This window comes from Macaca mulatta, chromosome 18 (assembly GCF_049350105.2).
Source record: "Macaca mulatta isolate MMU2019108-1 chromosome 18, T2T-MMU8v2.0, whole genome shotgun sequence".
Taxonomy (NCBI): domain Eukaryota; kingdom Metazoa; phylum Chordata; class Mammalia; order Primates; family Cercopithecidae; genus Macaca; species Macaca mulatta.
Genome location: NC_133423.1, coordinates 57,391,384 through 57,415,072, shown reverse-complemented (window position 1 = coordinate 57,415,072; position 23,689 = coordinate 57,391,384). Strand labels below are relative to the sequence as shown.

The 23,689-nt window shown below is 37.9% G+C and overlaps 1 protein-coding gene across 10 annotated transcripts in view; it reads left to right on the top strand.

Moving 5' to 3' along the window:
- MAPRE2 (microtubule associated protein RP/EB family member 2) overlaps nucleotides 1–23,689 on the top strand; it is a 163,998-nt gene that overhangs the window by 82,015 nt on the left and 58,294 nt on the right. For 9 of the 10 annotated variants that reach the window (NM_001194241.3, XM_015121719.3, XM_077974653.1 and 6 more), the window contains 1 exon segment: nucleotides 6,961–7,088. The exons of the other annotated variant lie outside the window; for it this stretch is intronic. In NM_001194241.3, the coding sequence (NP_001181170.1) occupies nucleotides 6,961–7,088 (128 nt within the window). 10 annotated transcript variants of the gene reach the window in all.

Here is a 23,689-nt window from a genome sequence, read left to right as displayed (position 1 = left end):
CTCTACAAAAAAATGAAAAGTAAGCCGGGAGTGGTGGCATATGCCTGTAGTCCCAGCTACTTGAGAGGCTAAGAGGATCGCTTTAGCCCAGGAGATTGAGCCTGCTGTGAGCTGTGATGGCACCACTGCACTCCAGCCTAGACACCAGAGTGAGACCCTGTCTCTTTAAAAAATTTTTAAAAATAATACAAAATAAATAAATAAATAAATCTGTCCAGTGTGGGGGTTCACACCTGTGGTCCTGGCTACTCAGGGGTGCTGATACAGTAGGATTGCATGAGCCCAGGAGGCAGAGGTTGTTGTGAGCCAAGATCTCACCACTGCATTCCAGCCTGGACTGCACTCCAGCCTGAACAACAGAGCAAAACCTCATCTCAAAAAAAAAAAATCAGAATAAGTTCCACGTTAAACCCTTTTCCTTATAGCCACACACGCCAAATGGGACCAGAACCAGATCCTGGGACAACAATTGGCCTATCATTAACCCCGCTGGAAAAAATATACATATATGTGTATATACTGTTTTGTCCTCCAAAATAAGGGATCGATGAAAGTGCGAAAAGAGAAAATGAGGACAGGCAGCCCCCTCCCCTGAAGTATGGCTGATAGTGTGTTTGCAAGGGGTGGGGCAGGGCAGAGAGACAAAATGAATTACATAAGAAGAAATTATTTCAGTTAACACTCGTATTGCTAGCTAGGACATTTTATATATTTGCTTAATTTGGAAGAGCCACTTCTCTGGAATAATTCACAAATCTTGCCAAATTTGTTCTTGGACAAAATTGTTGAATATTTTGTAGTTAAATTTTAGGTGCTGAACTGGTAAACGTGGTAGAATTCATAGTTTCCTCAGTAGGCTAACTCAGGTCTCATTGACTCACGTAAAACTCCATTTGTTTTAGTAAGCAGAAATGCAGTGTCTAATGTGTCTGATTCAATCACTACTGCAGAGCATAACATTGCTGTACCTCTCCACCCAACACCACCGCCAAATACTGAATAAAGGACGAAACTGAGCAAAATCTACACATTGGCCCTTAGCTGGAGGCTGTCCTTTTTCTAAAGTCGTGTGTATCAGTGTTCACTATCCACAGACAAGCTAGAATCGTGACTTTGCCTGATAGAGGTCTGAAGGGATTTGTGTGTGTGTGTGTGTGTGTGTGTTTTTCTCTCTTTTTGCAAAACAAAACAAAAAACCAGCTGGGTGCAGTAGCTCATGCCTGTAATCCCAGCACTTTGGGAGGCCGAGGTGGGCAGATTGCCTGAGGTCAGGAGTTCCAGACCAGTCTGGAGAACATGGTGAAACCCCGTCTCTACTAAAACATACCAAAAAAATTAGCTGGGCATGGTGGCACGTGCCTGCAATCCCAGCTATTTGGGAGGCTGAGGCAGGGGAATTGCTTGAACCAGGGAGGTGGAGGTTGCAGTGAGCTGAGATCGTGCCACTGCACTCCAGCCTGGGCGACAGAGCGAGACTGTCTCAAAAAAAAAAAAAGACAAACACTTATTCCCACCTTCCCAGAAAGACATTCTAACATTCATGTAACAAGTGTATAAATATATTGTGATTATTAGTTTATTTTCAAGTAGGGGCAATAAATGCAAATTTGTTTTAAAATAAAATTTAAATACAATGTTAAAGTATGGTGACCCAAGGACTGCAGTGCTAGGAAAGTGTTCCTCCCTTATCTCCTACTTGCTGTGGTGTTGCACTGACCAGATGTTTTTTTTTGTTTTTGTTTTTGTTTTGTTTTGAGATGGAGTCTCACTCTATCACCCAGGCTGGAGTGCAGTAACCCAATCTCAACTCACTGCAACCTCTGCCTCCTGGGTTCAAGCGATTCTGCTGCCTCAGCCTCCCTAGTAGCTGAGACTACAGGCGCACGCCACCACACCCAGCTAATTTTTATATTTTTAGTAGAGACGGGGTTTCGCCATGTTGGCCAGGCTGGTCTCGAACTCCTGACCTCAGGTGATCCACCCACCTTGGCCTCCAAAAGTGCTGGATACCAGGTATGAGCCACCGCGCCCGGCTTGCACTGACCAGATCTTAAACAACAGTGATCTGGCTGAGATTCCAATTGAAAGCCACAAAGTGGGAGATAGTTTCTCCTTTGTAAGGACAGGACAGAGAGATGCTCGTGTCCCAGAGGCCATATGGCAAGTCACCTAAGAATAAAATGTTGTTTCCATGTAACAGACATGCTGAAGATCCAAACATGAGAATAAACCCTGCACAGTGAGTTGCTCCTTGTTCTGTAATAATTAGTATAACCTTACCTTTCATAACCATTTATCTTTCTTGACTGAGTCTTTGGGAAGTACTCCATGAATTAAAAATTAGCCTTTTGAATTGTATAATTCCTACCTTCCTTAGGATGTTGATGTAATTGGAAATATCCTTAAGGACTAGCAGTCCTGGACTGAAGTTTGTGTCCACGTTTGTGGCTAAGGGAAGAGTATGATTCCTGCCCTGCTTTCCTCCCAGGATTCTTCCAAGGGTCAATAGAACCGCTTTATCTGTAAAAAGATATAAAATTTCCTTGTGTTATCCACGCAGCGTTTCTGCAGACTAGGTAGGGACAAGTACTTTTACCTTTATATTGTCATATAGATTGAGACCACAGAAATCATAATGAAATCTTAGGATTTTAGAATGTATCCACCTAGGGACTAGAACAATTTAATACTCTCTCACCTGAGTTTAACATTTGGAAAAAATATATAAATGTTCTTCTGTGAATGTTTTAGCCACTTGTATCATTTAGGTTTGACTATATGGAAAGCACACCTGTAGAAAAAGCAGGAGCTGAAAGAATTGGGAAGACAAAAGGGTGAATGGTAGTGCAGGAATACAATCCTTTTTCCACTTTGGCTGACACTTAACTTGTGGGAGGTTCAGGACGGTTCCCCTTCCAGGGAAAGTGAGTCCAGACTAAGAACTCTCAGGCCTGAAATCAGAAGAGCTGGCTTGTTTGGATTGGGGGCAAACAATGGGAGCAAAGACAGCCACAGGGTGAAGTGGGTTTAGAAGTACCTTGCTGTAATTTGGAAAGGGGAAGATCGATTATAAGAATATTCCCATCAGCAGGGATGTTAAACAGAAATTAACTATATTGATTTCGTTGCTATTAATTTGAAATAGGTATTTAAGTCTACTCATTTAATGTGTTGTTATTTTATTTCTCACCTTCACTGGTTCATTTAATCTGTCTTCTAAACCAGTTATCCCACAAGTCCCTTAACACATGGTGGCCCCTGCCGCAGGGCTTGTGGGGACTACAGCTGTGTTGGCTAGCGAGGGGGTATGGTGGAGATTTGAGTGATGTGCCTGGTAACTAAGTACCCAGAATTGTTCTAAAGCCCAGATCTGGTGCTGTTTTCATTGTTTACCTGATCATCTTAATGAACTACTTGAAGACAGACAGTGCCTTGACTTGCCTTTGTGAGCTGAATGTCTGTTTACATTATGAAAGGACAATTGTTGTCCTTAAGTGAATGTTATCAACAAAGACTTGGAGGAAAGTGTGATTTATTGACAAACTGCAGCAAATGACTTGCTTCCTTGTTCATATGGATTTTTAAAAAGATGTCATTACTCTTCTACCTGTACTTCTGTTGCATATTACTTTCTCTTATGTAGCCACAGAACGTTTTTACTCACTTGCGTATGGGTTATTTTTCTAAAACACAGATCTGTTTGTGTCTTCTCTGCTTTGCATTTAGATTTTTTTTTTTTTTTATCATTTGGATTAAAAATTTCATCTCAATTTGGTTTGGTGCCATCTAGCATAACCCTGGGCCTCGACACCATATCCTCCCTCAGTACATTGCCTGGTAATGCAGAAGCTTTCCATTACTGCCTGAAGAAGAAACCGCTAGAAAAGCCCATCAGCTGCCAAAAGTTATGCCAGCATATTGTAATTTCATCAGTCCAAAATATTTTAGATTTTGAATTTTTTACCCTTACTAAGATTATACATAATTTGCATAGGTGATTTAAAAAATTGACTAGATTTAAAAAGCAAATGGTTTTGTTTAATAAATGATAGACTAAAGAAAACAGTGGAAAGTTATTAACCAAAAGGTAAAAAACCTGTAATAGTGGTGTAGAAAGCAGTAATTATGGTCACACTATCTGAGATTCTAATGCTGTGAGATTTTTCAGATCTTTACGAGAAAACAATTTAGAGATAAGGGTGCTCCTGGGAATGGAGAGATAGATATTTATTTTTACATTTATTTCTGGATAAAACCTTCGTTTAGCACTTTAAGGTAGAAAGCAGATTTTTATTGCTTTCATGAGCATAAATAGAAACTCCAAGCACAACTATTTCATAAAATATAGATTTTTGTCTAAAACCTATATACTATAGATTTTGCTATTATATCTAGTCATGTTTAAAAATATTACTTCTGTATCTCTAAATACCATTTTTCACTGAAAGGAATCAGGAATGCTTGGAGAAATTACTGGTTTTAGATCTGAGGCAAGAAATATATAAGTTGGGCTTGGAACATATTGTCATATTGGAAAAGAAGAAGGTTATCAAAGACCACTAAGACTGTGTCAAAAGAACTCAGAAGCCAGCTTGAATAAGCTCTTGCAAGCTTTTATCAATAAAGGTATAATTTCAATGGATTGAAACATGTCAAATATGTTTAAGTCTGTGGATTCATAATTATACTTCAAAATATAAGAACAAAAACTTGGTTGGTCATGTTTGGGGAATATTAGGGAACTACTCATCACTTTGAAAACTGGCCAATAGAGAAAAAGAGTTAGGCACCTCTCCTGCCTTTCCTCGATGACCTGTATCTCAGGGTACCTCAGAGGGAATTTCTCTTTGTAGAATTATTCCAGCTAATAAATCAAGAATGAATAATAGAATATCACTTTGAAGTTTTAGTGAATTATTGGATCTAGGCAAATATCAGAGCTAACAATATCATGGAAGCGGGCAGTCAGAAATTATAGTTATATGCCTTCTGATGGAAGTTCAAAAATGCCATGAAATAGTCTGTTTGATGTAATTGTCATATACTGGCATAACCTTTGGCAGCTGATGGGCTTTTCTACTGGTTTCTTCTTCAGGCAGTAATGGAAAGCTTTTGCATTACCAGGCAGTGTATTGATGGCAGATTAGGTGTCAAAGCTCAGAGTTGTGCTAGATGGCATCAAATCCCCATCCCATTAGAACTTGAACAAGATCAAGGCTCTAGATGGAATTATCAGTCTATAGGGATGCAGAGGACAGAGAAACATTTTAAACCACAGCAGTGTGATACAATGAGAAAAATCCAGAATGTGAAAACTCCAGACAACCCAGTTCCTTCAACAACTTTTTTTTTAAATTGCAAGGAAAGATTAGAAATAGAGAAGAAACTTATAAAGAAATTTAAAGAACATATCAAAGAATCATAATGTATGAACCTTATATGAATCCAGATTCAAGCAATCTGAAGTTAAATTTGAATTATAATATATTGAAATGCCTATTTGATATAAGTAATTATTTTCATTTTTAGGTGTGATAATATTGTGCTTTTTAAAAAAATTATTTTTCAGAGACACACTGAAACACTTATAGGTGAAATTATGTGATGATTGGCACTTACTCCAAAATAATCTGGCTTGTAGACTAGGATGGGATTGACACAAGGGGAGTTGATAGGAGTATAAATCAAACAAGATGGTCAAGTATTGATAATTCTTGAATCCAAGGGGTAAACCTAACTGGTTTTTTATTCTCTTTTCTCCCCTTTTGCATGTATTTGAAAGTTTCCAAAATAGAAATTAATACATAGCTATAATATATGCATATACATATATACAATATATCAATATATATTCCACAAACTAGGTAAAATTGCAAATTTTCATCCAGGTTTAAATAATTTTTTTTTAATTATACTTTAAGTTCTAGGTTACATGTGCACAACGTGCAGGTTTGTTATATATGTATACATGTGCCATGTTGGCATGCTGCACCCATCAACTCATCAGCACCCATCAACTCGTCATTTATATCAGGTATAACTCCCAGTGCCATCCCTCCCCACTCCCCGCTCCCCACAATAGGCCCCGGTGTGTGATGTTCCCCTTCCCATGTCCAAGTGATCTCATTGTTCAGTTCCCACCTATGAGTGAGAACATGAGGTGTTTGGTTTTCTGTTCTTGCTATAGTTTGCTGAGAATGATGGTTTCCAGCTGCATCCATGTCCCTACAAAGGACACTAACTCATCTTTTTTTATGGCTGCATAGTATTCCATGGTGTATATGTGCCACATTTTCTTAATCCAGTCTGTCACTGACGGACATTTGGGTTGATTCCAAGTCTTTGCTATTGTGAATAGTGCTGCAATAAACATACGTGTGCATGTGTCTTTATAGCAGCATGATTTATAATCCTTTGGGTATATACCCAGTAATGGGATGGCTGGGTCATATGGTACTTCTAGTTCTAGATCCTTGAGGAAAATTTTCATCCAGGTTTAAATATTTTTAAAATAATCCTTTGTCACTACACACCTACTAGAATGGCCAAACCGCAAAACACTGACGTTTCCAAGTCTTTGTAGTGAGTGCTATGAAATAATGTATGAAGCTAACAGATTACTCTGGTGTATACTGCCACAAACGAGGTAACTTTTTAATATCACACCTAGACCTACAGTCAAAAGGGAGACTCTAAATTGTGTTATAAATTAGGAATCTCAGAACCTGAAAAACATTTTATTTAATTGGAGAGATATAAAATGGTACTGCATGAAAAATATGTGAAATTTAATAATTTTAATGCAAATATGTAAAATAGAAAAAGAAGCTAAAGGGCTTAGCCAGAGCAGGACTTTTATGTCCCTGGAGTCCTGCCAGGATCTTGACCTTGAATAGGTATCTTTTGTGTTTCTGAGTTAATTTCCTTGTTGGTAAATAAACTTCTTTGGTTTTTTTCTAGTTGGGGAATGGCAGTCAATGTGTATTCTACCTCGATAACCCAAGAGACTATGAGCAGACATGACATCATTGCATGGGTTAATGACATAGTATCTTTAAACTACACAAAAGTGGAACAGCTTTGTTCAGGTAAGACATATTCTTTTAAGTGTTTACCTAAATGTTTACAGTCTGTCATGTGGAATGTGATTTTATGAACCACAGCTGCTGTATTTTGGGTAGGAAAAGGTATATATTCTATTGGCATGTAATCAAAGGGGGAAAAACTCAGATATAACTAAAGGACATATTGAGAAAAGAGTTTATAAGCATCCAGGAGCACAAGCAGAGCCACGCGGACACGTATTGGAAAGATCTCTTGCTTGAGCTTTGTAATGCCTCTCACTGGCTCCTAGCCTCTTCTCTGTCATTCCGTCTGCCATCACACTTGCCTCCTGAAAACACCAATTGGTTCTTACAACACTCCTCCTTTAAAACCTCCAGGGCTCCACATTGTCCTCATACAGGATAAACTTCAAACTCTCTTCGTAGACTAATGAAGTCCTTATTAGTCTCCATTCCACCCTCCACATCTCTCTCCCTCATACCTCAGACCCACAGAATAATCTTTGTTCCCTAAAGACTCTTTCCCTTGTGTATCCCATAGCTTTTTTCATGGTTCCTTTGCTGAGGTCTTTCCCCTTCTTTTCATTGGTGGGAAAATCTTGCTAACACTTTAAAATCTGGTTCACCTGCCACCTGCTCTGGGAAGCATTTCCCAGCCTCCCAGGCTCCGTGGTGTTCCCGAAACACTGTGCTGCTCATCCTACAGAATGACACTTGCCACGCCGTGTTAGGATGTCTAACTCCTCCTAGCCCTGAAGGTGCTGAGAATCCCTGAGGACAGGACTGCATTTTGTTCCTTGTTGAATGCCTGTAGTTGCTTCTACTTGGTATGAGGTAGGTCTGCAAGGAATATATATTGAGTTAAACTTGTTTAAAAAATAAAAATATTTGACTTCAATGAGAAAATAGGAGGATGTTTCGAAAAGCATGCTGCTAGGCCAGGTGTTGGTGACTTACGCCTTATCCTAGCACTTTGGGAAGGATCACTTGAGCCCAGAGTTCGAGGCTGTGGTGAGCTATGACTGTGCCACTGCACAACAGCGTAGGTGACACAGTGAGGCCCTGTCTCTAAAACAAAACAAAACAAAAAATATACTGCTAGTAAATTAATCCATTCTTAGGTCTGAGTATTTATGAAAGAAATAAGCAGTCCTCCTTTGGAAACAGGGAATGTTTCCTTCCAGTAAACAAATAGATAAGAGATTTCTTCTTTCCCTTTGGCTTCAACATGAAAATGGTATTAGAAAATAGAAAATACCACTGAAATGTATTTGTGTGAAATTTCATGAGTCAGAGTAGATACAAAGAAGTCAACATTGCTCTTTTTCCCAGAGGGTCAAGTAAAAAGATTTTTATACAGTGCAGTTAGAATTTCAAAAGCCCCCAGTAGTCACTTTCAGATGTTGTCTGAGTCCAGCACCCACCAGTGTAAATATTCTCCCTTCACCAGGTCTGGATTTAATCAGAATACTCCTAGAGAACTAACTTTGAATATGATTGACATCTCTTTCCCTGTGATCATTTTTCCCACGAGGAAGACGGTAAGGTTGGCCAGAACTTAGGCGTTGCCTCACCCACAAATCTATGCGTAGGTCTCAGACATGAAGTCTTGTGATTTATGAGGTCAGTAGTGGGTGCTAGCTAACCACTCCTTTGCCCTTCAATACAAGATGGAGAAAAGCTGACTTAGACTATGATGGTTATGTACCAGGCATATATATTGTTGATCTACTGAAGTGTCTCTAAAAGTTACTTTCGGAAACAACTTGTATTGCAGCTTATGCAACTTCAGATCTCTACATACCCAAATATTACTGTGCTGTACTTGCTATGCATTCTTGAGCTCTCTAATATTTTATTTTTAACTTGCTGCCGAAAAAGAAACCAAAAACAGTTTCTGTTATTAGGAATCACTTTGTTGATAACGCATACCCCTTTGTATTGTAATTGTGAAATTGTCTATTTCTTCACGATGCCTAATGCATGGTTTTCCCTCAGAAATACTCATTTTGGAGATGAGTAAACTGCGATTTGCAACTGCTAAGGGGCAAAGACAAAAATGTGTATCTTACCCACTAAGTGGGTATGTGTGCGTTTGGATAAGGGAAACAAGGTTGGTTATCAAGAAAAAGAGACATAGGAAGGAAGGGGATAAGGAAAAGGCTCCCAGAGAAAATCCCCAGGCATGAGTCTTAAATATTAAAGGAAACCATGAGGAACTTCCTATGCTGAAATACACTTGGAGAGTTTTTGGTAGCAAATGAAATAAGAGCAAATTGTAATTTTTAGATTCTGTAGTAAACGTATTTATAAGCAATATGCATAATCTTTGCAGATCTTTAAAATTTCTCATAAAGGAAATTCAACAAAATTTTAAGGGACGTTTGTAAAGGATTCATATATGGTTATCTTAAAGCATTTACAGCTTTTGTAGCTGCACTGCCATCAAGTGTGGCTTGATTTACAAACACAAAAAACCTGTAGAAGCAATTTTGATCACTATTTAACAGATACACATAATTACCATTAGAATAACTTACTGGTTGCCTAAAATTACTGATGGTTCAGAAGAATGAAGTAGATTTAAAGTTTCCTTTCTGCTCTGAAATATGTTTCTTGCTAGAAGAAAAAAAAAAAAAAAAAAGGAAGTTAATCTCCATAATAGAGAGACAGGTCTTTTATTTTAGGTAGCAGTTTTCTCAAGGTATAAACTAGAGACTCTGTGCTTTTATAATTTCCTGGGGAACTGATGAAAGAAAGCAGATGACCTTCTAAATCAGTACCTCTGAGTGTAGCCTAGAAATCTGAGTTTAACAAGTACAAGTTTAAGTACTTCTGTGCCGCAGCCTAGAGCTTGCAGTACATTTTACCCTAAACCAATAAAAATGAGGTTAAATTATCCAAAACGTCCTTGGAAGTTTCCTTGTTCATAATTTAATCTGTGACTTTTGTCTTTAGCATTTAGCAGGAGGAAGCTATCTTTCTGTTTATTTATTTATGAAATTATTTATTTATACCCTTCATTGTTCTAGAAAATATTTAAGGCAGCTAGGACAGTGCTATTAGGATAGGAACAAAGCCAAGTATTGTTGACTTAAGTGACTTATATTCCTCATACTTATGAGTAGTCAGATTTCTTAGGTAATATTTTTCTTCAATGTTTATTTTAATTTTTTTAGTTTACTGTGTGGGATTTTATTTTAGCAGTATGCCCAGGAAAAACATACACGAAATACTTTCTCATATTTAAAATGATTTAAAATTTCAACATCATTTCTTACTCTCTTTCCTGAAGACTTATGCTCCAATCCTGGTGGTTCCCAGTTTGAATTTTTTTCCTATTGCATTATTTCCTATTTCTGTTTTTAAAATTTTCCAGCTAAGAGATCTCCCTCCAGCTCGATATTAAAACTAACACCAGCTTTTCTTTAATTCATGAAGAGCTAAAAGATTGCCTCACATTGGTGTTGTGTTTTACTGAGTATTTTCTGCCTTTATGTAACATCTAATTTGTTTCCATGTAGGCATTTTTAAAAGCTTTTTAAAGGAAAGATGGTGTGAGAAAGTAGAACCCTTGGAAATATGTTTGTAGTAAGTTACAAAACAATGAAAATGACTCACTGTTATCTCCTGTTTTTTTATCCCAAGAATATAACCTCATGAAAATTTTCTTTGAACCTCAAATCTGGGTCATATAATTATATGCATATCTGGTTTTCATTTATTTCTTGTGACAAACAACTTTTAAGTTTCAGGTAAAAATGTGAGCTGTGTAAATGGAGAGTGAGCTATTAATGAATGTGAATACTACCCATAATAATTCAGCAATCTGTTGCTCACCTAAATCTATTTTGAAATGAATAATTGCAGATTTTCCATGGTGGAGTGAGAAGGTTGAACCACATGTAATATCAGATTCATTCAGCTTATAAATATTTTATATTTTAATTCAATTGCTTTATAAAAGTTATAGGGCTTTGTAGGGGTAATAGGGAATTTTTTTGGTGTGTGTTAGTACTAGCTCAAACTAATTTACTAAATCTTTTATAAGGTAGTGATGAGGGTGAATGGACAGCATGGTGCTAAAAATCTCTAAAAGCTTTAACAACTTTAGATACCTTAGTGGAGGTGATAGAGGCGACTTAGAGGGGAAGAAAAGGAAATGGGGAGGGAGAAGTAGCATGGAGTGGGGGAAAGTACGTCTTTTACTTCTTTTCCTCTCCCTCACTCCTCACCTCAAACCTCCTTTGAGACTTCTTTGTGACATTAATTTTCCGTGCCCTGATCTTCTGCCTTAGGCTAGAGCTAAGCAGCAAAGTCACTGGGTCTATTGCTGGGTCATCCTTGCTGCTTGGCAGACTGAGCACCTCCCTTGACTCCCATCCTCACAAGGCTGGTGCAGCCTGCCCTTTTCTCCCTGTGCACCTTCCCTCCCTCATCCCCACCCCTCCACTAGCTGAGCAGACACTTGCCTTGCAGCAAATGCTAGATACAGTCTGCATGTAGGGCTGGCACTGCCTGGACTGTCACTATATCCTGGACTGTCACTGTCTGTCACTGAGAGCTGTTATTTTCCTGAACATTTTAGTATTTTAATAAAATGTCATTTGAATTAAACCATTTTTAGATGGAAAATTGAGATATTTTCTTGACTTGCTTTAAAAACATGAAAGAGAAAATGATCAGGATTTGATTCAGTTTCAATTTGTGCTTCACTAAATTGGTGCAAGCTTTGTCTTGGATCAAGTCACTGGTATTTTGTTCTTCCAGGAGAGCTTCTGAATTTGGCAAATGATATTGCAGTCACATTTGCAGTTCTGGTTACGGGATGGCTGTGTGGAAGGAGCTGGTATTTAGAGTACACTCTGGGATTCACACAGGTGTAGCCATCAGATGCCCCTGGTGTAGGTCCCAGGGCCTACCCTGATGACCATCATTCCTGAGCCCAGCAGAGTGTTCTTTGTGACCATTTTTGGCCGCAGATTTGTGCCTGTTAAATAGGTTGATCCCAGCCTCATGTGTTGCCCCTGTGCCTCCTCTCTTCCATCCACAGAGACCTCTGTCAGGACAGGTTACTGATGAAATCAGCTCAGAGTCTAAATTTAGTAGGGCTTGTCTTACTGGCTGTCTGGTATTGAAACCAAGTAAGGATATTCTGTCAGTGTCTGTAAGCGTAAGAGTTTACTTAGCTTTATAAAATCATTGTTATTTGCTGTAAGAAAGTTAGATTATATTACTATTGTTTGGGAGATAATTGTAATATAATGAAATATTATTCATAGTTGTGATACATTACATAGAGTCTTTTTGGGTTTTTTGATGAAGTTTTTTTCTCGAATTATTTGACTTATGCTAATTTTAAAAGTTTATATGGTCTCAGCATATCAACTAATTGGAGAAGAAGGGGACAAAAAAAGAGTTGGATAATGGTGGGGAGGGGTCGAGCCTCATGTTCAGTTGCTCCAGGCAGTAATATATGTAATATACTCTATTGTCTCCACTAGTGCACTGGTTGAAAGGGAGTTTATTTTTGGAGCAGGATAGATAACACAGTAGGTTTTTTCCCCCTCCGAATTTGTTCATTTATGTCTTGACACTTTGCTACTGAAGATAAACAGAAATTGATGTTTCTATTTTTCTTGGGGCTTTTTGTTTACTGTCTTTCGTAATGCTAAATACCATGATGGTGAAAAGTGTGTATGCATTCACCTTCATTTACCAGATTGCTCTATAATTTTTTTTTTACACCTATGGATGATATATCTTTGAAAGCAACCAGCCACATCTTCGTTTATGTCTTTACTGCATTCAATTCTGATAATCAATTTAGTTTTATTTAACAGGCATATTTTGAGCCTTTCTTTGGGGTAGGCCCTGGAGACCCAGTGATAAATGAGACATAGTCATTGCCCTCAAAGAGCTCAGTACAGCAGAGTACTGTCTTACAAAAGACCAGAGACCACACTGTGGTAAGTGCTGGTTTGCAAGTGCTTTGAGCATACAAAGAAGGAAGCAAATGAAGGGAGGTAGGGACATAGGGAGTCAGTAGAGAGATTTACTCAGATCCTTTGGGAGTGGCTGGGTGCTTCTGGATGACTTAGAATGGTCATCGTTTGGGGAACACCTCAGAAATGCCCTCCTCCCTCTTGAGTCAGATGGGGTGACAAGTGTGTATGTGGGATAATGTGTGGGGTACTTAGTTTCATCTACCCTGACAGACTCCCCAGGCTAGGGTGGCCTTTGTCTTACGACACAGGGACTCTATTCAGTAAAATGCATGTGCTTTAGTAGGTACAGCCCTTAAGTACATGAAGCATATTGTCATCTCTAAGGAAATATAAAGGATTTTCTTGATGATCTCATCACATGAGTATGTGAGAATTGTTTTTATTCTACTTGTTTGAAGGAACTAGGCATGCATGTGGGATATTCTCAGGAAACCATAGAATCAGCCACTTATTTGGGAGGAATGCACCAGATCCTTTTTAAATACTAAAGCCAAACCTCAGTGATAACTGCTTGGGTCTGTAATGGATAGATGTCATGTGACTGCATTAGTATTTATCACAGGAACAGACCTACAGATACATCCCTACATCCTATTACCCATTTCTGCTGGAGCCTCTCCTGGTTAGTGACGAACACCATAAATGAGGGGAAATTAGAAAAACAGGCCTAGGGAACAATAGATCACTTGGAATGCCATTATTTTATTGAAGACTAACAATATATATACTGAACAAAAAATCAAGGAACATGTGATCACAATTTATATAGTGCCTTAACAGGAATAAGCAAATCAGTGACATATTAGAAACAGGATTAATAATTGCCTCTGAGAAGTCTCAATAAATTCTCTCTTTCTGTCTCTCTCTCTCTCTCACACACACACACACTCCCACACACACACACACACACACACACACACACACAGAGAGAGAGAGAGAATTTGTACAAAGCAATACCCTTTGTGGAAATCTCATATTTTTTTCCCCATATGTGGGAAAATTCCCAGATGTCTAGTTGAGTGCAGTCTTTGAGGTTCTTACTGAGTGTATCAATAATTCACAAACACTATTGTATCTACCCTACTATAGTAAGACCCTGCTGAGGTCTTACTGCCCCAAAACCATGAATAGGTAGGTGGTTATGAGCCTAGAGATGAAAACTGTTGTACCAAGGGATGGGTCATCCAAAGAAATCTAAGTTGGATACAGTTGATGAGAGTGATACTGACCTTAGTACTAAGGAGTCTCTAAAGCCTCATCATTGATTTCATTAACTTCGGTGACTGGAGCCCTAACTCCATAGCCCCAGGGATCTTGGCAAAGGTTGTGAGAAACCTTGCTGGAGTCCAAGGACATGACAGGTTTTAAGACTCATTTATAATTCATAATTCTAATTACAGAAACCTTTAGAGCCCTTTCTCTTCTGATTTTGTCTCTGTTATATGATAAGTTGCTTTCTTTTAAAGTACATAATGATGTGCTTATTTTGGAATCATTCTCCAAGATCAGTAAAAACCAGTATCTTAACAAGAAAAAGATTTATCTTTCAACATATTGAAAGTTATTTTAATTTTTTAAAAACCTGTCAATCACTTTATATGATGGATATGTTCCTTATAAAATATTATGTTGTATTTACTGTGCTACTTTTTCTTTTTCTTTTCTCCCTTTCAGTTTAAATTATCTAAAGACTTTAACAGGAAGAGTGTAAATTTGGGGAAAAATAGTCATTTCCTTTTATAAATGAATTTATGATTACTTAAGCACCTCATATGTTTATCTGAGGAAAGACTTAAGAATTAGAGAAACCCTCAAATGTTTTTCCACAGATAAACTGGAGGATCTTAGGAATGTGTTCATACCCTTTCTTGTCTGGTAGGAAGCCAAGGACCTCATTTTATTCTTTGGTTCCTTGTCCTTTGAATCTAAAACATGCATTTTGGAGATTCATGTTTTGTATCTGAAACAGTCCAATTCAAACCCATTCATTTTTATAACTCTAATTATTTTAACTAGTTACATACTATATAGTTTTATACATTAGAGGTATAATGATGTCATAATGCCTCGGCTTTTGTTTCTCTCTCTCTGCCATTTTCAGTGTGTTTTTATATGTATTATTTCTTTGAATTCATATAACAACCCCATGAGGAAGAATAGGAATATTTTATTCCTATTTTATGAGGCTAAAAGTTCCAAGAAGCCATGTTCACAGCTGATAATGAGAATTGAGGTGTCCTTGGATCATAGCCCAGCACTCTCATGCTATATGTGTGGCAGCTGTGGATGCAACGAAGGGTTCACTGTGTGTTTGCCCATGTGGATGTGTTTCTGATTGTTTCCATATCCATTTAGCAGAAGTCCTTTAAGCATCTCCTCTAGGAAAAGAAGAAACGTCTTTATCTCCATCCTGTACATTCTACTTGAAGAAATGAGACATATCTGGTAATTCTACTAATGATAAGGCTGTGTCCCAATGGTATCATCAAGAACTTTCTTACCAAAAGTAATGAGACAGAGACATTTGCTCCTAGTCTAATGAAATTCTTCCTTCTCCACCTACTGCAAGTAGAGTGGGGAAAGAGCCGCCTGTCCTCTCTGAATGTTCTCCTTGTTCCTTTTCTTCCTCAAACTTATTTCCCTCCAAGCAAGATAAGGTGGCTCTGAAATTTTGCCACCTGCCATGGAGGAACTTTACATCTCTCTCAGAATAATTCTTGGCCAGTGAAACAGCAACCAGGATGATGCCTCCTTAGACATTTGCACGTGCACATCTCTGCACTGTCTACATTTGAATCCCAAGAATATGGTCCTTTCCTTATTTTTATCCGAGGCTAGCTTTTGAGCAAGCTTGTACCTGAGAGGACTGCACATCCTTATTTCCTCCTTTCTATGCTATTGAGGAAATTACAACATCTCCTAGGATAGTTTTCTTACAAGCTTCGTCCCCACAAAGGATTTACTTACCAAGTTATCACTGTTTTCCATGTATTTAATCCAGTTCAATAAACCTGTATTGCAGTAGCCATGCTAAGAGGCTCCCTCAGTACTTCTTCAACCCCTTCTTTTTTTTTTCTTTTTTTTGAGACGGAGTCTAGCTCTGTTGCCCAGGCTGGAGTGCAGTGGCCAGATCTCAGCTCACTGCAAGCCCCGCCTCCTGGGTTCACGCCATTCTCCTGCCTCAGCCTCCCGAGTAGCTGGGACTACAGGCGCCCGCCACCTCACCTGGCTAATTTTTTTTGTATTTTAGTAGAGACGGGGTTTCACCATGTTAGCCAGGATGGTCTCGATCTCCTGAACTCGTGATCCGCCCGTCTCGGCCTCCCAAAGTGCTGGGATTACAGGCTTGGGCCACCGCGCCCGGCCAACCCCTTCTTTAATATGAAAAGTTGATGGTTTCTTAGTCTTATGTAAAAGGACTTACTAATACAACATTCAAGAGTAGACACCGATTTCCCAGCCAGCTGTATCCCCTCCTTCCCATGTCTTGTTTCCCAATGCCAGCCGAATTGCAGCTCCTGAACTTTTTCCATATAGACATTCTAGATCTGCCAGTGGGTATGGTGGCAGACACTGTGCTAGTAAAGTAGAAAGCTGAATTGAACACCATCCCCAATCTTAAAGATTTACTCACCAGTCAGCCAGGAGAGATAACTCATTAAAATGCAAGTAAAATCCCTATTAGATTTCTGTATCCAGTATAGTGAAACAATTCTGTGTTGGAAACAGGAAAGCTTCATAGAGGAAGTGATGTTTTGACTAAGCTTTTAAGAATGAGAAGTTATTCAAGTATAAAAGAAGACAAAAGGACATTTTAGACAAAAAGTTTGATCAAGGCAGAAAGAAGTTGCAGTGTTTTATGCATGTACATTGCATGTGTTAGACGTCTGTAACATATTAAAATTCAAGGCAGCAAAAGAGGGACAGTAATGCTTCAAGTAATAAGTGCTGTATTCAAAGAAAGGAAAGATTATTTCCATCTAGAAAAGCTTTTTGTCTTACCCTTGTTTGGGTCTTTGGCCAAACAGTCATTCAAATTTAATGGATGGTCAATAAATATTTATGAAGTTGAATTGAATTGAAATGCTATTCAAACTAGGATTTTAATATGGATAGGATTCAGACAGAGAAGATGATGGTGATTTTGAGGAAAGTTACCATTTAGATATCATTTGGATGTTCTGCACATTGCTTTATTTATTCCTGCATTCAGCAGACATTTATTGAGTACCTACAGTGTGTCAGGTGGTGAATTAGGATTGGAGGATACACCACTATACAAAAAACAACACAGATCATATCCAGTTAGGACCTATCCCTTCATTACCAAAGTTCTCCTTGACAGGTCTATTCAGAGAGAGCAAGTTCCTTTTTCTCAACTTACCTGAGTATGAAGCAAAGGCAGAGAAAGTCCCCCAGAGAAAGGTAGACGTCTAGCCTGTCCCGCCATCATTCAGTGTAGGACACTAATGGGCAGTCTGTACATGGCAACATCTGAAATATTAGCAGGCATCTGGTTTCTACACAGTTAAGATAATCAAGCCAAACATCTCCAAATTCTCCTGCTCTTCAAAAGAAAACTTTTTTTCTAACCAGTTTTTTTCTGAATTGTGTTTTTAAATTTCTAGTTTCTCCGACATGTAGACAGTATTAAAAAGGAGTGTCAGAAATCACTGTCAAATGTTTGGGCATGTCAGAATTGCATACCTGGAAACAGAATAATGAAATTGCTTGGCAACTCGTAAAGTCACCATCGTTTTTCAGATTGGGTTCTTTTTCCACCCTGAAACCATTACGTAATTCTGACAAATAGCAAATTACCTCTTTGTCCCCTCCCTCCCAAGGGTGTGTTCTTACCCAAATATTTAATACTCACAAGCTTTTTATGACCAAATTATTTGACATGAGAAGCATATAAATGTGAAACTAATGCCAGTCCTGTTTCCTGCAGTTTCTCTTCGCATTCTGTGTGAGGAGGATCGTTCTCCATTTTCATTTCTTCTAGATTACATTTCTGTGACAGCTCATGGAAGAACTTTAGAAAACTGTGGAAGGAGCTAAATTTTAATGAAAACATGTACATCAACTTTAAAATTGCACAGAATGGTGTTAAAATCCACTATTTAAAAAACGCACAGAAATCTTTTCCTGCCTCTTTTCTTTCCAAAACTTATTCCATTCTTTTATTTCTACTGTGGTCATATGATTGAATCCCTAAAGTAAATACTGTATATTCTTCATACTGATTTGGGATCCTTCTAATACTAGAGTGTACCTAGAAAGCAAAGTATATTTTGGGATTAACCTGGGAAATATAAAGAAAGCAACTCACAAAGAACAATGTTCTGTTAGGTATCACAGTCTGCATGAATGTTATGTGGTGCCTGAATGTGAGTTCCTCTGTAATTGCTGGAGGCTTCCTTTGGTGCCACACCTGGCCTTCTGGGCTTTCTCTGGACAGGACTTTTCTCAGGGAGCTGTGGGGGAAGGAGCACTCTCCTCTGGAAAGTGGTAATAGGGGATATTATTGGTGTAGGTGAAAGCTAGTGGACTGGATTGGGGAGAGTGGCCATACGTATGGAGTTCTCACCTGCAAGTCTTGGGGAGAGGGTGAAATGGCTGAGATCTGGGGAAGAATCCAGGGATAGTGACCTCAGCCACAAAATGAGCAACTTGAGAAAGTGGCACGTTGTGTAGACGTGGACTGTGGGTTTGTGCTGGTCCACTCATACCAGTGTATTTTACCTTATACTAAAAGCCTCTCTGGGGGCTACCATACATAGAGTTCATGTAGTGGCCTGGCCTGTATAACTGTTGATAGTATGATGTGGGTAATGGTTCTGTAGAAATTCTCTGAGAAAGTGGGGAAAGTGATCAGCTTTAGGTTTCTTACTTGTAATTTAATTTGACCTAAAAGTACAAATGGTCTGAAAATTAGAACTTAAAAGTGGCATTCTCTGACGACGTTTGTGTCCAGAAATCAGCATTGGTTTGCCTACCAAATTAGTTAAGCTTCTTCTTTTCCTGGCGTTTAAAGCCTTGAGCAGTCTAGCTGCATTCCACCTTTCCAACATTTATCCCCACAGCCTCCCTACCCATAACCTACATTTCCTCAAACACACCTTTCACTTATATGCCCTGATTCCCTGTCTTTGCTTAGAGTATCTCCTTTGAAATTCATATCAAATGCCACTTTCCCCTATTCTTCCTGGTCACCTTCAACAAAATGTGAGCTCTCTCTCTTTTCAATGTTCAAACCTTTACAAAGCCTTCGGCTCATTGAGCACTTGTTTTAAGTCTTCAGCATTAGGAGTTAAGCTCCCTGAGGACTGAAGTGATCTGCAAGTTTGGCTTGACTTTTTCTGTTTGATAATGCTGATTACTCTTTGTTGGTTTTTTATTGGGCAGACTTTGAACTAACTGTATGGCCTAGATACTAATATTTATCTCGGCCATACAGTTTAGCACTTATAGTTGTTTTGTATTTTTGCTGTTTTTCCATGTGTGTTTCTCCAGACTCTCAAGACTAAGTTACTTGGTTCTTATTAAGACTAAGGTCATATTCCTCAATAAGTATTTGCTGGTTTGTTTTACATTGTTAAATAAACAAAGTGACATCTCTCCATGCCACCTACACATGGGCATTTCTTTAGAGGTGACCTGTAACTACAAAAATTAGATAAGATCTCATATCTTTTCAGAGTCTTACCTTCTACTCAAGCTCTTCTTAAGTCTTACTTAAATTTAACTCTTACCTTAAATTTGACCTTACATACTTAATCAATACTTTAAAAAAAAAAACACCTTTTTGTCCATTAAAGTAGAAAGGTAATACAAGTGTGTGAGAATACGTGAGTGCACATGTGAAGAAGCTGTATCCCATGATATTACAGCTTTATGAAACTTTCTGTTTTCATGACCCTAATGAGAAAACTGACTTCTTCAGAATGGGTTTCATATGTAACTTTCGAACTTGTTTTTCATTTGTAATAAAGGCTTTTTATGTCCCCTTTGCTCCTCTATCTGGAATGCCAAATTCTAACTTTAGCTCCACTCTCAGACGCTAGCCTTTGAAACATCTCACTGCCAGTTTCAGTATCAGCCTCTGTGGAAGCCAGTGACATTTTGTTCTGCACACCATTCCTGCCCTGTGCTCCCAGTGCCTCTCCTACTTCTTCCTTCTTGACTTGGCTGGAGAAGCCAAATCATATTTTACCAAGTCAGACACCTTTTTTTGGTAGAATTTGATGAGCACATTATCCTACAAGAAATCACTGGTGTTAGAATCTAGCTATGAAACTGAGCACTGGCCCCTGGACCATTAATCAGCAGATGAAAAGCAATCTTTGAAACCAATGAGATATTTTACTTGCCAGTTTAAACATTCTTTCAGTTGTCTGAATCTTTTTCTGTATCATTAAGACACGTTTGAAGTTTTATATTTTTTTCTTAAAGCTTTAAACTACCAGTTTACCTTTACAAGTTATAGGGTCATTATGATTTCGTTGAATAAAACAGCTGTAAATAGTCCAGTTCCACTTCAGTTTTCTTTTCAATGTTCTAGTTTTCAAAACAGATTTGTAAGAGTTAATTTCTTTGTAAGTTGTTTTTGCAAATACCATTATCAGCTCCCTTGTGTGTATTGTACATTTCAATCTGTTATAATCTCTATTTTTCTAAAATTTACTTCTTAATAAAAATATTGATACCTAAATCTTAAGGGCTATTTGGTATATAGGTTTTTACTCCATTGACATTTCCTTTTGAAAGATAGAAGAAAATATTCTTTATTCTTCCATGATGTTTCTATGAAGAAGCACTTTTAAAATCAATTTGTTACAGTAATATTAATATCTGATCAATTTACTCTACAGCAGGCCTAACATTTAATGTAGTTCTGCAGGCTTCTTAATAAAATTCAGATTTAAACATAACATTACTTTTTGGTGAAACCCTGTCTCTACTAAACATACAAAAAGTATTATTGGTTCTTGTTGAAAGCAGGTTATAAACAGAGGATACTGGCACCTTTAACTGCAGTTTGGTGCAGCCTTATAAGATTCTTAAAAAGATTTTAAGATGATGTCAATTAATGAAAAACTGAGGGCATTTATCAGATAAAAGACCACATGGTTTGACAAGGCCTTTTAATTTATCTGCTGATGCTCTTAAAAATCTGCCTCTCTGCCTGAATAATCATTGCTAGCTTATTTCTTTTCCTGTACAAGAAAAGAGATGAAAACGTCCTTTGACAGTTTATTCTGTGTGTTCAAGGGAAAAGATGGGGTGCTTTTCAGCACTCTCTTCAGTTCACCTAAGCCACCGCTGTGTCTGCAGGAGTCGAAATCTTCCTGCTGGCTATTACTCCTTTTCCTCTACATGGGATCAGTTTGAAAGCTGCTTGTCTTTGGACTTATTTGCAATAGGAATAAAAAGTTTCTGACAATGCCAGGTAGTGGAGAGAAGCAGGAAGCTCATCTGAGGACCATGGGAATTCAAAGGAGCGATCTCGGTTGAAACCGGATTTCTGAACTCTTGATCTTTATTTTTGCATTTGTGGCTCAGGGCAGGTGAGGTAAACAGTGTCCAAAGTTCCCCTTAACAGAGTGAAATAATACTGTGGTAGCTGAAGCTATCGAGCTACTCCTCATGCCAGGAATGTGAAGGATGGCTATGAAAACAACAAAAAGCCACTACTAATTTAATCAGATTTTTGTTAGATTAGAACCATACAGTTGAACTTTGGGATTTTAAATTCCTTTAAAATGTTCATCTTTCAAAGCATTATTTCACAATTGCCGTTAAACTCCTTACACCATGTATTTCTGTAGGTAGAGAGATTTCTACTGACGTGCTGGAAATACGTAACCTTGTATTTTGCAGCCTCACTTTCTTCTTTAGTAAAGCCCTGATTTCCCAAAAGGGAATACTTCCTTCAGCACGAGGTTTGGGCTTAGGTAATAGTTGCAGTTCTGCAGGAACATCAGTTCAAGGAATGATGAGCTGAATGCCAAAATAAAGCTGGGATGATTTTATGATTATTGTGTATGAACAATATTCTAATATGAAGGAGATTTTTCATTGCTAATATTAACTGTTGGACAGAAAATATGGCTATGTTACTGAGTTTGTAAATGTCAAGATCCCAAAGAAAAGTACATGGAAGATAGAGTCACCAGAACTGAATCTGGAAAGAGTGTGTGTGCCCCCAGGAATATTCCACCAGAGGCGGCAGTGTTATTAGTACACTAGTCTCCTCTTACGTTAACTATGACAAAAGCCAGTGATGGCTAGAAGCAAGAGCGCTGGCAAACATTTTAGTCATATGAAGATGAGCATCATTGTCTCCTAGTAAGCAGAAATATCAAGTATCCCTTAAAAGAGAACTTGGTGACAGACTGAGAATTAGAAAATCATCTAATTTTAGAACTCAGAGATCAGGCCAACACTGACGTTTTGCAGATAAGAATACTGTAGGCTTAGCAGGGTGTGATGAAATGTCACAGTTCATTCAAGATGGGAAGGTTCAGATCCAAAGGCCAACATAGTTTTCTGTTCCCGCCTCCCATTGTTTGTTGATATTAGCTTGAGATAGTACGCTTTTTTACAAATCATTTACCTGTAATGATTCAGATCATGAAGAGTGTGATCACATGGATGTGTCCAGTTAATTGAGGTTGTTGTGCTTTTCTTCTATCCCTTCATTAGTACCAAATAAGATTATGGAAAGTGAAAAGTTGTAACTAAATCCCTCAGTGATATAGGCATCTCTGTAGATAGTTCCTTGGCCTGTGAGGAAGTCAGATGGGCAATTTGAGTGGCTGTTTGTGGCGGAACCCCATCTGGCTTGATGTGTTTTCCACAGATTGTGTTGCATTTCTGGAAAAATGCTGTGAGACTTTTTTTGACAGCAGTAAGATATATACATACATGTACATATGAGATTCATATATAGATATGTGTCTCAAATATATGGGCGATCAATAAGATTATATATAGAGATGATGTTTATTTTTATATACACATTGTATATATGTAAAATGAAATTCTTATGAGTATATATACTGAAATGGAAAGTCGTGACACTGGAGCAGATTAATGATCTATCGAGCCCAAGATTCTACTGTAAGTAGGAAAGATGTAGCTGATACTCCTAACACCAGTCCAAAAAATTTATGTTCTCTTGCATTTTCCTTTTAGAATCTATCTATAAAAATTTCTAAAACTTAATCTATAAAAATTTCCAAACACTCTTTGAACCTTTTAATTTTTACATATAATTTCCTAAAAGCAGCATAGAAAAAAGGAATGTTTTTCTTAAAAAAAAAAAAAAAAAATTGAAGTTCAGATCAGAATTTAAATTCCACTCTGCAGTTTCTTAGCTGGGTGACTTTCCGAGCCTTGTTCCCATAACTGTAAAACATGGGAATGATAATAAAAATACTTACCTCTTAAGGATACTATGGGATTCAGAATGTTTAACATACATATGAAAGCACTAACAGATTTTACACAAATGTGGGTGTTTTTATGTCTTACATTTCTTGCATAATATATTCCATAAATTTATTATTAGGGTAATATTTCCTCTTATCTTAAAATTTCCACTTTAAAAAT